We start from the raw sequence: 13,216 nt of genomic DNA, 5'->3' as shown, positions 1-13,216 counted from the left end.
CATTCCCCCGGAGGAGCTGGAGGAAGTGTCTGGAGAGAGGGAAGTCTGGGCATCTTTGCTTAGACTGCTGCCCCCGCGACCCAGTCCCCGATAAGCAGAGGAAAATGGATGGATGGATGGATACTTGTTATATCAGCGTCCTTCTCTTTCGTCTGCTGCATATGTTTGCCTGTATGTTTGAGGTAGTCACGGAAGGAAGGTGTGAACGCCTTACATTTTTCCTTCAGTACCGGCAATAAAACATTGAAATAGATACTGCTTCACCCAAGTCTCTATTGTCAAGAAATGTGGTGAATTGTGGCTAAAATGGAGACAGACTGTAGTAAACCAGGATTATATTTAATGTATGCGATAAAAGATTTTTAACATCTAATTGATAAAACAGGAGCTGGACACCAATGTGCACAACATCCAGACTGAGTAGTGACACTTTGGGGTTGAGAAAGGGCTGAACTTTCAAGCACAGAGCCAAAAAAGCCACTTCATAGAATAAAAAAAAAAGGATTTACTTACTCTAGCAGGATAGAGGAGAGGGCCAGAGTCCCTGGGATGAGCCTGGGGGATGTAGGGTCCTCCTGAGAAGGCTCCTGAGGAGGTGGGGGGATTTCAGTTAAGCTTTAGAACCGCATTTCTTAAGACATAGATTTGAGAGACAACACTTGATCTTGAAGAAATGTCTAGCACAAAAGAAGGGAGATGGATAGGAGCGGTCGTGACAAAAATAAATAAATAAATAAATAAATAAAAAAAAGAGAAAAGGACGGCTAAGGCTAGATACCTCGATGCCAACCAGAAGAGCGAAAGGTTTGTGCCAGTCCTTTGCCGCCACGTGCCATACCTCTCACGGATCCTCTGGTGTGATACGACTGGCCAGGCCGACCCATGCTTCCACCTGACTGGCACGGGGCTGGGAAGATCTGCCCACCATTACTCACCATATAAGCTGACTGGTACACTACAGAAATTAAGCAACAAAAAAATGTTTAGACACAGTCGCCTCACAAGGCTGAGTTTAGGAAGACATATTGGATCAACATACCCGGCTGTGATTCATCTTCTAAGGGAGCAAACTCGGGTGGTGTTTGGGTACTGGCAGTGCTGTACATGTGCTCAGGGAAAACTGCAGACCCTTGTTTGAACTTCTCTTCCCCATTCTGAGATAAAGAGGCATTCATCTTGAAGATCTACAGAGAGAAGAAAATTGATAGAGTACAGTAGCTTGCAGAAACTGTGCAAGGCCCTTTTACAATCTGGTTTGAAATTTAGTTATTACAGTATCCATTTAGCATTCCCCTAAATTAGCACTTGTCTGTCTTGTGTTTTAGGGAAGGTTGTGATGCTGCAACTGTAGTAACAAGTTAACTAGGCAATCCTTAGAGATTATGCATTACATCTGGTGGTCACCACTATATGTGGCACAAACAGGAACTGCTTCTTCTGGATATCTCAAGCTGCTAAAAATGCATTCTTGATCAGGCCTCGTCAACGCGTGCAAGTGAACTACGTTAGCATCATATCGTAATGTTAGAAAAACGATTAGAATTTAACAATTTTATGTTTTGTGTTAATAAATTACAATAAATGTCTAAATCTGTTTATTTCATTTATTTATTATCGGGGCTATATTTTCCATTTTGGAAAATTTGCTGCAAAGTAGACAGACCAGATATAATGATAGGCATCATGCCTCTATTACCAGGATTCCGGCAGCTGCAAAAAAAATCACCAAAAATGCTTCATGTATCAAATGTGATACAAAAAAATTAAAATAAACAAAATAATATGGCACTGTCTATGCATATATGGCAAATAAAAATCTTGAATCTAGAATTTTCTTTTGGATTTTGTTAAAAGGTTTAATAAACATCTCGGTTCCAAAAAATTTGAATGATCTGGCTATTTTTGATGTGTCAGGCTTTACAGGGTTAAGTAAAAAACATAAATAAAAAAATAAAACCCACCAGCTGCCTTGAAGGAGGGTCAATATACTGCCAGTCTCTGTATAAATGGGGCTAAAGTCTTTCTGCAGAACATTTTTGCCAAATGAATGCCAAAAACTGACATATCAGAATGAATGTAAAAAACAATGGTGTTATATGTACTGAAAAATAGAGGTGACTTGATCTCAAAATGAAATGCAAGCCGGTAAGAGGAATGACCTGTCAATCAACAATCAGTGTTTGGACAAACATTTAACTGGCAGTGATGCCAAGCTAATCAAACAGCTGATTGGATTTTTTTTTTTTTTTTTAAAGATTTTTGTTAATCCCATATATGGCATTTCACAGTTTTGGCATCTTCAGTACTGCTTAGCAATGAAGAAAAGAGTAAAAATAAAGGAACTGGTAGTGCACTTAAATCCCTACATCAGTAGGTCCTGATCTTGTGTGATCTATTAATGTGACCGCATGCAGTTCAGACTTGTGCCATGTTGAAGGCAATACATAACTCCTACTGGGTCTAACCTGACAAGACTGCTGTTGCAATTTTAGTGGGCGAGTGACCAGGGTGCTCATTCAGACATGAAGCAGATGTGTTCAGATACCATCAGATTAATGCAAAGGAGTGCATGCGTTTCCAGATACATGTTGGGTAGTACTAGGTGTGAATGTGGTCTAAAAGAGGGAGAACTACAGTAATTAGTGACCGACTGCTATAGTAAGAATCAAACCTACAAACTTTTTGGCCATAATAACATCAAACCCAAATGAGAATACTGTATAGTTTGTGTAAGACTTATTGACTGGATGTTCTGAAACTGTGCAGAAGTAAGTTTTCTCCTGGTAGGGGGTGTAGAGAAAGTCTGTCCCTGACTGGGGGTGGAGGTGCAAGATGCCACCCCATTACATGAGTACTGCTTCCCTGATTCAGTCGCCGGTGTCTGCAAAAGACATGTTAAATGTACACTTCATATATAAAAAATAAATAAGGAAAATCAACATTCCACAGTGGCCAGTGGTTTGTCAGACTTGACCAAGAATGCTCATTTCCATACATGAGGATGGCTCTCGTCCTCTAGATTGACAGAGATGGTTGACTCCCTGCAGTACAATGGCGGGGAGGAAAACGCCTTTCTTTCAGCCAACTGAATCGCCTCCTGCAGAGATGAGACCACATTAATATCTACTTAAGAGTTGTATGGTTTAATAGTATGTTGCACGTCACAGTCAAATATGCTGCTTCTTACATGATGTAGATCCGTGGAGGAAAGCTCTGGATCACAGTCATCCAAGCACTGATCCACACTGGTCAGACTGACTTTACGCTCCATAAGACTGGTAGACAGTGGGGTGGACTGAACAAGGGATGAGGATGAAATGGTGAGTAATCTAAAGTGATTTCCTTTTAAGCCAAGACTGACTTTTTTTTTTTATGAGATAAAACAGCTTACATGCATTGCTTTGTTCAGGACCTCAACAGGGCTTCCAAAGTCTGTCTGAGCTGGTTAGTTGAGGGAGATAAAGAAATTACATTTCAAAATCTGACAACTTTTTGAAGATAAAATAAACAAGACTACAGACGCATCACATGTAATATAAAAACAATAAGAAAACCCTAAATTCTCTACAGTGTTAAAGATCACAAGTGAAAAGCATGGAGGGCTTTAAAAGAAATCTTTAAGGTCAACTCTACAGACAGCCTGTGTGATCTGGTTCATCAAGGTAAGATTAAGGCACACAACCTCTGAAAAGGGGTCAACATGCTTCACTACACACGGCCTGCAACCATCAATGTGTTCATACTCGCTGTACAAGGCCTATGGGAACTGCTACTGCACTTTGGCACTGTAGAGGGAATGACATTTTGGATGCTGAGGAGCCATTGTGTTTGTGGGATTTGCTGTATACCAGGGAACTACGATAGTGACCCGTTCATTCTCTAAAGCAGACATGGAGAGAAGGAGAGTTCATTAAAGTCATGAAACTGAGTCACCTCAAAGACAATGAGATGCACTTCAAGTACTTTCATATATCTGCAGATTGGTTTGGTCATTTACTGTATCGGATGAAGCCTTTTAATCATGGCAAGCACAAACAGTATGCTTGTTTAGAAGAAGCACTAAGGTCACATACTAGAGGTTGGAAGCCTAGGTTACCAACAGGTCCTTGGTGAGTTCAGGCACAAATTCATTTATGTTCAGATTTGGTCAGGTAGGTCACACTTTAGGGTAAATATGCCTAAATGTGCTTGTAAATATTCTGAACTAAATGAATCCATGCTTCTGCTTCAGTTTAAAATAAAAATTATGAGCATATAGTGGCCAAGAGAAAAAAAACAAAACAAAAAACACCCATTACCAGTATGCACCAGACCTATGATGCGAATGCAGAGAGGTTTTGATTGCATGCAGGATGTTTGCAGCACCCTCTGCAATAAGCATGCTGCAGGAATAACAAGATGTACTTAAGGGGGTGGGGTGGGGTTTAAGGGAACTTCAGTCATTAGAACCAGAGCAATCATGTCCAGTTTAGCTGGACCCATTCTAAACAGGTCCATCTTTCCTGTTCTGACATGGCTGGAGGCATTAAGTGACTCAAAGATGAACTTATTAAATTTTGGTGGTCAAAGGTCAAGGTCAGTGTGACCTCACGTCGTCCCATTCCCATGAACTTGACTGGTTGGCAGGAATAGGACAGAAACACTGCAAGGTGGCAATTCTGTTGGTTTTTTTTAGGTTTTGAAAATTACATTGTTACATCCATGTTTGCGCTGTTAAACAAAGTTCCTTTTTGAGCCTTGAACAGTTTGGCAAAAAAAAAAAAAAAAAAATCCCAACTATCATTCCACAGTTGCTACTTATTCTTTTGTCACAGAGATACATCTTGGTCAACATTTCCATGATAAAGTAGCTAACTTTATTTACTGATGAAGGCCATGGGATATCGAGCTACAGAAAAAGCAGACCTTAAATTGGGATTGTTTTGCTAAATTACAGTGTCTTCCAAGTTACCCAGAGGAGAGGGAGATCCAGACAGTCTCCTCTTCAGTCCATTAGGTGGGGAGCCCTCACCATCCAGAAGAGAATCCTAAATAGGACAGGATTATTTTAAAAACACCTCTAACAGTCATTACAAGGTGTTAAATAAAGGTTTGCCAAATAATATGTTCATGGTTTGCCCACAGCCAAAATTCCACCTGCATGAAGCTGAAGGAGCCATGGATCTTTGTCATGAGGTCCTCCAGGTGCTGCTTCCTAAGGATAGGGTCTTTTGGTAAGCCAGATGAAGAGTTGAAAACCTCCTCAGGCATGTCCATGTGAACTACCTTTTAGGAATCACAAGATGATAAGCTTGCAAACTGTTTACGGTAAAGAGGTCTGCACACATTTTAAACCATCCATTTTGTACTCACCGACTTGGCATTTTGTTCTCCTTTGGCTTTTCTCTTTTTTCTCTGGGGAGAAAATCAAAATTATCGTTTGGACACCTCTGCTGAACAACCACGTCCTGTACCATGACCTTACAAAGCACATTAGCTCACAATTTAAAAAAAAAAAAAAAGGACCTCCTGTTTTTCTCCTCCAGAGTTCACACTGGAGAATTACTTAACAGTACCACCCTGTGGTCCTCCCATTCAGGGAAACACCTGAATCAGCTGCAGTGAGAAAACAGATCTTCATTTGTGGTGATTCTGAAAAAAGGACCAAAAACCAGCAATAGAGTTACCAGTATTTTCCAGGAACCACCAAAATCTATTCCTCTTTTCTCAGGAAAATACCCCCCCAGATGCAGCCCTTCTCCAAATTTCACTGGCCTCACTCAGCTTCAATTAAAGTGCATGTCAATCCATCAAAAAGGCAAAAGAATCCCGTTGTCAAGAAACCTTTGTAAATTTCTAACATAACCACTTTATGCAGCTTTTAATATTAAAAAGCTTCTAAACTGTATTAATGTACATCTAAAGTAGTGTCAAAGTATTCAGACCCCTTTGCAAACTGGATGAAAATTGTCTGAACTGCCATCTTCAGGCCTCTCCATAGAAGTTCTGTGGAGTTTAGGTCTGGGCTTTAGCAGGGCCACTGAGGGACAGTCATGCTTGTCATCAAGCAGCTCCAATTTTGTTTTAGTTGTATGCTTCAGGCCACTGTCGTAGTGAAAGGTGAACCATCACCTCAGTCTCAGGTTGCTGCGCTCTGGAGCAAATTTTCTTCAAGGATCTCTCTGGTCAGAATGGACGAATGCAGCCAAATACTGCCTCCCTGCTGCCGAGAACCATGACACTGAGCAGTACCGGGTGTCCTTTAGACAGTGTTTGCAGTTTTGCCCAAAGGATTTATTTTTTCCCTTTTTTTTTATATCTTTCATTGATGTTTGACAAACTCCAAGCAGGCCGTCCTTCCAGCAGGTTCTCCAAGTCTGCACAGGACTTCTGAAAATCTCTTAGAGTAAATGTTGGGTTCTTCGTCACCTTGTAGACAAAGACCCTTCTTGCTCAGTTAGGCCAAAACTCTTCAATTTCATGGCATGGTTTTTGTTCCAACAAGCAGAGTGAAAGCTTTAAAATTAAATTTTTTTGAATTTATTGAGTCTAGAGCACAGAAGAGTTTCTGATCTGAAGTTCAGTAAAACTTTCTCTGTTGCATAGTGTAGATGCACAAATTTTAACCAACTATTCCTTTACAATTTTAGGCACATACTGTACATTTTCCTAAGAATTCTGCTTCCAGAAGCCATGAGGTGTTTTTCTTTCTTGAAATCAATATCTGTGGAACCCTCCCAAACAGCTTTAATCCCAGTGTTGTCTCAATTCAGCTCCATGAATCCAGCCTGTCAGAGCATGTTGGGATGCACCCCATGGAGAGTGAAAGCAGCCTGACAAAACACATGGTTAGATATGCACAATAAAAAGAGCACAATTGTTTGCTATTGGTTGCATTTAATAAGTGTTGATCTGCAGCATTTGTTTGTGAAATGTGAGGCATTTGGCCAGTGCTCTTCCCAGCCAAAAATCCTTCAAATAACCAAATAAAGATGAGAACATCACTGCTCATTTTAAGCAGTAACATGCTAAAGTAATCAAACATTTCTTCATTTTTATGAAGATTCTGCCTCAGAAATTGCATGTTTAATGCTTTGTAGTTACTGAGCCCCAACCTTTTCCAATGTGGATCAGTCATTGAAAATCTGGACTCCGCCTCTGCACGTCTTTCCCATCTGCTTATCTGTAGCTGTATAACACATCTCAGCCCAAACAAAGTCTCCAAATTAATTTTTTTTTTTAATGGATAAATCCGCTACCAGCTGCTTACCAATCTACACTCAATAACCAATGACAAAACATACAAACAGTGAAGGGCTCTGAATACTTAATGAAGCCACTGTGATTACATATAGTTTTGTTGCAAGTTGTGTATTACAGTTGTGGCCAATATAAGATTGTGAACGGGAAACTTTACAGCAGAAAAACAGCTGTGATTGTGCACTTGGTTGGACAAACAAAAAGATTCTGAATGATCTTAAACAAGCAATTTCTTGTAAATGGCTGATTCATTACTTGGACTCTGTTAGACAGTAACTGGCCAGTTGATAGGTGACAAAGTAGCATTGTTTTAAAGATTGAAAAATGAAAGTTCATAGTAATTTTAAAATAACTGTTAATGTACTTGCTTAACCATTTTAAATTTGATTCAGAGCAGACGAATGTTAACATCCCTTTTTTTTTATGGATTCCTCTTGTCACACCTCTTGCCATTTGGGATGGTGTTTAGTAGTCAAAGCTGTGTTCTTATCCTGAAGGAAAATTGTCCTGTACTATTCTGTGAATATTTGTACTCTACCTGCAAACAACAGGAGTCACCAAAGTCATGAATTTCCAAATCCTACACACAGTGGCTTGTTTAATTCACTGTGGAGGCCAAAATCATGAATGTATTAAAGTGCATATCGTGTGTGATGTAGGTCACTGCATGATCAGGCACACTATCCAGAGGATTTGATGAGATCTCACCTGTTTGAGGTCAGACTGTTTCTTTGTTGTGACTGGGACTTTGGGGATGAAAGTAGCAGCTCCTTTCCAAGATTTGTGGACTGCAGTCTGGGGTGAGGTGGGTCCAGCTGCTAAGTCCATATCCCAGTAGTCAGGAGGCTCCTTCTCCGTTATGGCATGGAAGTCCTCCTTCCAGCTCTGAGTGGAAGGATTCTCCATGTCAGTCAGGTACAGTCTGTTGAAAGACTGCCATATCACCAACAGAGTATCAGTGGATCCTGGAGCATGCTTATGGTCTCACAAACAGACCTTTGGAAAAAGTGGATGTTGATCTTACCTCCTTAGAAACTTTGCTTGGGTTTGACTTGGATGTGGCTGACAGGGAAAAAAAAAAAAGTATAAATATGAATCTGCAATAACCAATTCCAGGCTATACAGTACAGGCTCACAGATTCAGTCAGTTAAAGCTAAGATTTGCAGGCTTTTTATGCAAGCATGATCTTACTGATGTGGCTGTTTGAGTTCAAGAACACCTCTGGAGTCTTGTTTGGCTTTGGTGGAGGTAGATAACTGAAGTACTTGCAGTTTAACAGCATGGTGAGCTCTTCTTTCAACAACTTAACTGAAAAGACAATTACACAGAAAACTATTTTTTTAAAACCCAGTTTTTCTATACACAACTACACTAGTTTGACTTTGGAGCTTGATAACAGACCTTTTCACATAAACCAGAAAGAGAGCCAATGGGCAAAGCCATTTCTGGTTGGAGCTGGCTGAAGTGGCGACACGGTCAAAATGAATAACCAGCAGACATTAGCTTAATGTAGCCAGACTGTCAATAATTTGAAAAAGTCTGCTTTCCAGCATTTCTAAATGTGGTTAATCAACACATTAACTGAGCACTGGTTTGCTCAGTCCATGCACAGATAAAATATATACTGTACTTGGAATCATAGAGCATTTAATTACAGCATTTGATGGAAGTTTCATTTATAGACTAAATGTGTCCGTTTAAAGCAGGAGCAACATTTCTTCACTAAATTATGTTAGGGTTGAGTCAGTTAAGTACATGGCATCTATGCAGGGGCACCGTAAAGGGCACCAACATTTATATTTTGGTCCAAGTCAGACTGGTCCATGCAAACACCCCTGTGTTCAGGCTGTTTTATTCCTTCCGGCAAAACAAGCTTGTGGTCATCCAAAGACAACCACAATCAGCAGCTCAAACTGCCATCTTCCTATCATGATGATTACCAAGATTATTTGAAAAAGTACATACATACAGAAAAGTACACAGAAACAAGCACAGACATCTCTATATGGTTGAAAACTCACATGTAGCCCCTGCCACTGGCTTGTCTTTCCCCTCCAGCAGGTCCAAGTAGACCACAGCAGCCTGCTCCATTTGCTCTGCTAAACTACAAAACACAGTGAACAGAAGACAGATGTCTCCATGGAGCCAACAAGAAAAAGCTCTGTGCTCTAAAGTCAACCGCTGAGGCTTTTTATACCTGTAAACCTGTGTAGAATGTATGTATAATGTTTTTATCTCATTAACTGGTATGCATTCATTAAGAACCTGGAGTCTTTACATATTGTGCAAAGATGTGATAAACTGCCATCACATTTTCAATATAAATTTCTGCCATGCTATTTTTAAGATGTTAGTTTAGAATCTGCACTGTAACATTTGTTTTTGTTTTAAGGCATGTTCACATTCTCATTAAACAGCTTTCATGCACGCCTCCTCACTTTGTAAGTGACTGTGTCCCAAGTTCAAATCTGTTGGTCCTTGAGCTCAGCTGCGCTGACCTTAATGGGTACAGTCAGTTGGCCAAAACCGGCTCTTTTACCTGTTGCCATAGTGAATTGTAGTATCAGCGCTTCACTGATGGCAGCTTATTGTAGTCACCACGCACAAGCTTAACCCTGAATTAATCAACTCGGTTAATTTAAATAACCAACTCTGGACAGTTGTTCTGGAACTGAAAACTCAGTTTTTCATTTAAGGGTTAATGCAAGAGTTTAAAAACTTTCTGGAATACCACTAAGAACACAAATTAACTAAAACCAACAACATGCAAGTTTAAACCACTGCTGTTATCCGAATAAGTAGTTTGATAGACTTTCTTCTAAGACCCGCAACAGGCAGAAATACTGAATTCTTACAGTTCAGATGCATTTAAAATACTACACTACCAATTTTCTGAATAACCACTACATGGGTTTACACTTGTTGATTAGTTTTATACAGGCATGACAATATGTTCAAAAGGGTTTGTGCCACTAATGCCACTCACCTCAGTCTATTATCCCTCTTGACTCCAAGCAAGGTGGCGAGCTGACTCAGGCTGTGCAGCTGCTGGGCTGGGACATGGGGCGCCTGGTTGTGTCCAGCTAACAGGTCACTCCTAACATGCTCCTGTTGCAGGCTGTGGAGGAGGTGCTGCACCTGGAGCACCATGCTTAGACGCTTCCGCTCCTGCTCCAACTTTTCCACCTGCTCCTTCTTCATGGCCTTCTTCTGGGCTGTCAGTAACTGCAGGAACAGCAAGACTCAATGAGCAGTTGGAAAACATGGCACCACATTATCAGGATAAAGACCTATGACATTCAGCACAGGGGTTTAGGTATGGTGCAGGTGTGTACTCAATGCGGTAGGCCTGTTTTGTGTATGCAACACTTTTTTTTTTGTCCCCCAAAGTGGCCCTGATCCTCTTTGGTGCCATCTCTATCCCACTACTCAGATTTGTTTTGGTTTTTTTGTTTAAAAAAATAAATAAATAAGTAAAAATCCCTGAAGCCCAAGGTGATGTTTTCATATTGCTTGCACTGTCTGACAACTTGTTTGCCATCACATATGCCACAGCAAAAAGGAAGAAATTCTGACATTTAAGAACACACGTTGCATCAGCACTTGGCATCTCTGCTTAAAAGTGCCTAACAATCAATTCATTTGTCAAAAAAGCTGCTAGTTCGTTTTGTTTAAGCCCCAAGTTTGTGGCTGCAAGTGATGAATCAGCATAGACCCAAAACAGATGCAAAAAAAGGGTTTAAAACACTGCATTCCAAAAAACCAGAATACCTGATTTCATATGTTCCACTGATCAGGTCTTTGTCAGCCATAAAATGTTTGAGGTCACCATCTACTCATTCCCAGCTATACCTGATATACCACTACAGCATAAATATTCTGACTAAGCAGGACACATACAGACCAAACTGGCAGATCATACAACACTTACATTCTGAGTCAAGCCATCCAGGGTTTTATGTAGCTCTCGTGCAAAATCCAGGTTATGTAGCACCTCCTCATACCTCTCCACAGCTGCCTGGAAAATAAAGACAGATTAAAAAAAGAAAATAAAACCAAGTACAGGCCTGAAATACCCAACATTAACACCCATGAGACCATATCCTTTGTTGCCATTATAGCCAAGTCCCACAGTACCATCTGGTCCTTGTTTAGTGCCTCGCCCCGGTTCAGCCTCTTCTTGTATTCTTCCAGTTTCAGCTGTGGACATACAAGATGCGTCATGAAACCCATGCCGCCAGCTTTCCAGCTTTCAAACCTCATAGTCACTATCTTACTTTCTTTTTCTCCAAGTTCCGGACTTTGTGTTTGAGGCAGATGATACCATCTTCTACGTAGGTTTCATAGCCATGATAGATGGTGGAGATCTCCAGGTTGAGCTGCAGGGCATCTGGTCCACTGGGCAAGCCCATCTTTGAGCTACCAGCAGTCATAGTGTCCTTCTGTCTTCCGTCACCTTCTGAGCACTCAGGTGGGGGGGCGACTTCCAGAACTGGCGAGGGAGACAGTTGCACCATGTTGAGCTCCACACTGGAAGGGGACACATTGTAGTTGTCAAAAAATGCAAATAGTGAACCATGCTGTCTCTCTCTGTGTGTGTGTGTGTGTGTGTGTGTGTGCCATGTATGCGGAGAAAAGATGCTGCTGGTGCCAAGCTGACTTTCAACGGAGATGGAGATGGCCTCGGCGGAGCCTGGCTTGGGCAGCTGCCAACCCCGTGACACTGCATTTATAGTGGCCACTGACCAGCACGCTCTGCATGAATCACAAACACCACGCAAGTAAAGAGGCTTTTGATTAAAAGCGTGTGTGATGCATCCTTATCCGCGAGTTCTTTCCCCAAAGGTAGGGTGGGGATTTGTAAAATGAGAAGTTAAGAATTAAAAGGTGATATATATGAGAAATTAAAGCTTTGGCACGGGAAGAATCATGTTGCACCAAGCCCTGTTACAAGACGAGACAGGCGTTTATGGCAGCAGAATCCAAACTTTCGCTCCTCAGTTTAGCTTTTTGAAGTTTAATCGCCACATAGGTTAGTATTTTATCAAAAACACCACGCGGACAAAGACAAGCGACCCACCTTGTGTCTTTGGCTCGTGAGCGTCAAATATTCACAGGAGAGTCGCCGGACATCCGAACGCCCCAGACAAACGGACCCGTTCCAAGCGTGATGTATCGCTCGTAGAGGCCAAGCCGCTGTCAGCTCCTACGTTTATATACTCCACCGGTCACACACATGCTCCACCGGGAGCGAAATGATACACCATGACCACATCCGGTCCACCTGTCGCTGTGCACACACACGCACGCGCAAACGCGTTCCCAACTAAAGAAAATCCTTACCTTACCTTTATTAATATTCCAACAATGATTTTATGTTGGTAAGAGGTCAGTAGTGACGTTTTTACTATAATATCACAGTATCACTTCCCATTTGGCTCTGTTTCAGTCTCCATCATTTTCTGAGAGATAGTTGGTTCATTAGATGCTAAATGCTCCACAATTTTCACCAGCTACTGGCTACATTTATACATAAGCTTTTGGTGCTGGGTATGTAGCAGCTGCTAAAGCTGTCTGATACAGCTGAAGATGGGCCCGATAAACCATAACAATGAATTGAAAGGCGTTAAAAAGCTCCATGGAGCTGTAGAGTTATAGGTGATAATTCTCTGTCAGTTTTTTGAGTGACACCTTTCACAGTAAACATCATTTGATTCTTTGTTAATATAAACATTTTTAATAGTGCAGCTTTAAGGCTACAATATTTAATTAAAGGTAGTGCTAGCATGAAACTCCAAATCAGTTGACCGCTACAGTCTGCTACATTCCATCACACTCTGCCCAGCTTTTGAGATATTTGTCATTATGAAATTACAAGAAATGAGAATGCAACCAAACTTACTGACCAAGCAGAACTAATTGAAAATGTGATTGGTTAGAGAGGTCAATCCCACTCAAAAACTCTCTACACCGCTG

General features: G+C 41.1%; 1 protein-coding gene across 3 annotated transcripts in view; it reads right to left on the bottom strand.

Annotated features, from left to right (window-relative positions):
• The window catches only part of caprin2 (caprin family member 2), a 22,925-nt gene extending 10,446 nt beyond the window's left edge, over positions 1-12,479 (bottom strand). Inside the window, exons 1-18 of one of the 3 annotated variants that reach the window (XM_020623895.1) lie at positions 12,321-12,479; positions 11,518-11,770; positions 11,378-11,440; positions 11,172-11,258; positions 10,227-10,465; positions 9,262-9,344; positions 8,432-8,548; positions 8,264-8,301; positions 7,948-8,172; positions 5,353-5,394; positions 5,137-5,265; positions 4,952-5,027; positions 3,392-3,441; positions 3,188-3,295; positions 2,996-3,097; positions 1,040-1,184; positions 779-955; positions 514-575 (exon numbers count right to left, since the gene is read on the bottom strand). In XM_020623895.1, the coding sequence (XP_020479551.1) occupies positions 514-575; positions 779-955; positions 1,040-1,184; positions 2,996-3,097; positions 3,188-3,295; positions 3,392-3,441; positions 4,952-5,027; positions 5,137-5,265; positions 5,353-5,394; positions 7,948-8,172; positions 8,264-8,301; positions 8,432-8,548; positions 9,262-9,344; positions 10,227-10,465; positions 11,172-11,258; positions 11,378-11,440; positions 11,518-11,757 (1,983 nt within the window). In that variant the 5' untranslated portion in view covers positions 11,758-11,770; positions 12,321-12,479. The remainder of the gene's footprint in view (positions 1-513; positions 576-778; positions 956-1,039; positions 1,185-2,995; positions 3,098-3,187; positions 3,296-3,391; positions 3,442-4,951; positions 5,028-5,136; positions 5,266-5,352; positions 5,395-7,947; positions 8,173-8,263; positions 8,302-8,431; positions 8,549-9,261; positions 9,345-10,226; positions 10,466-11,171; positions 11,259-11,377; positions 11,441-11,517; positions 11,771-12,320) is intronic. The other 2 variants (XM_020623897.1, XM_020623896.1) reach the window with 2 other exon arrangements.
• Positions 12,480-13,216: the final 737 nt, after the last annotated feature.

Source organism: Monopterus albus, unplaced genomic scaffold (assembly GCF_001952655.1).
Source record: "Monopterus albus unplaced genomic scaffold, M_albus_1.0 scaffold315.1, whole genome shotgun sequence".
Lineage (NCBI taxonomy): Eukaryota > Metazoa > Chordata > Actinopteri > Synbranchiformes > Synbranchidae > Monopterus > Monopterus albus.
Note: the sequence above shows the minus strand (reverse complement) of the source record. Positions and strands in the feature narration are given on the sequence as shown.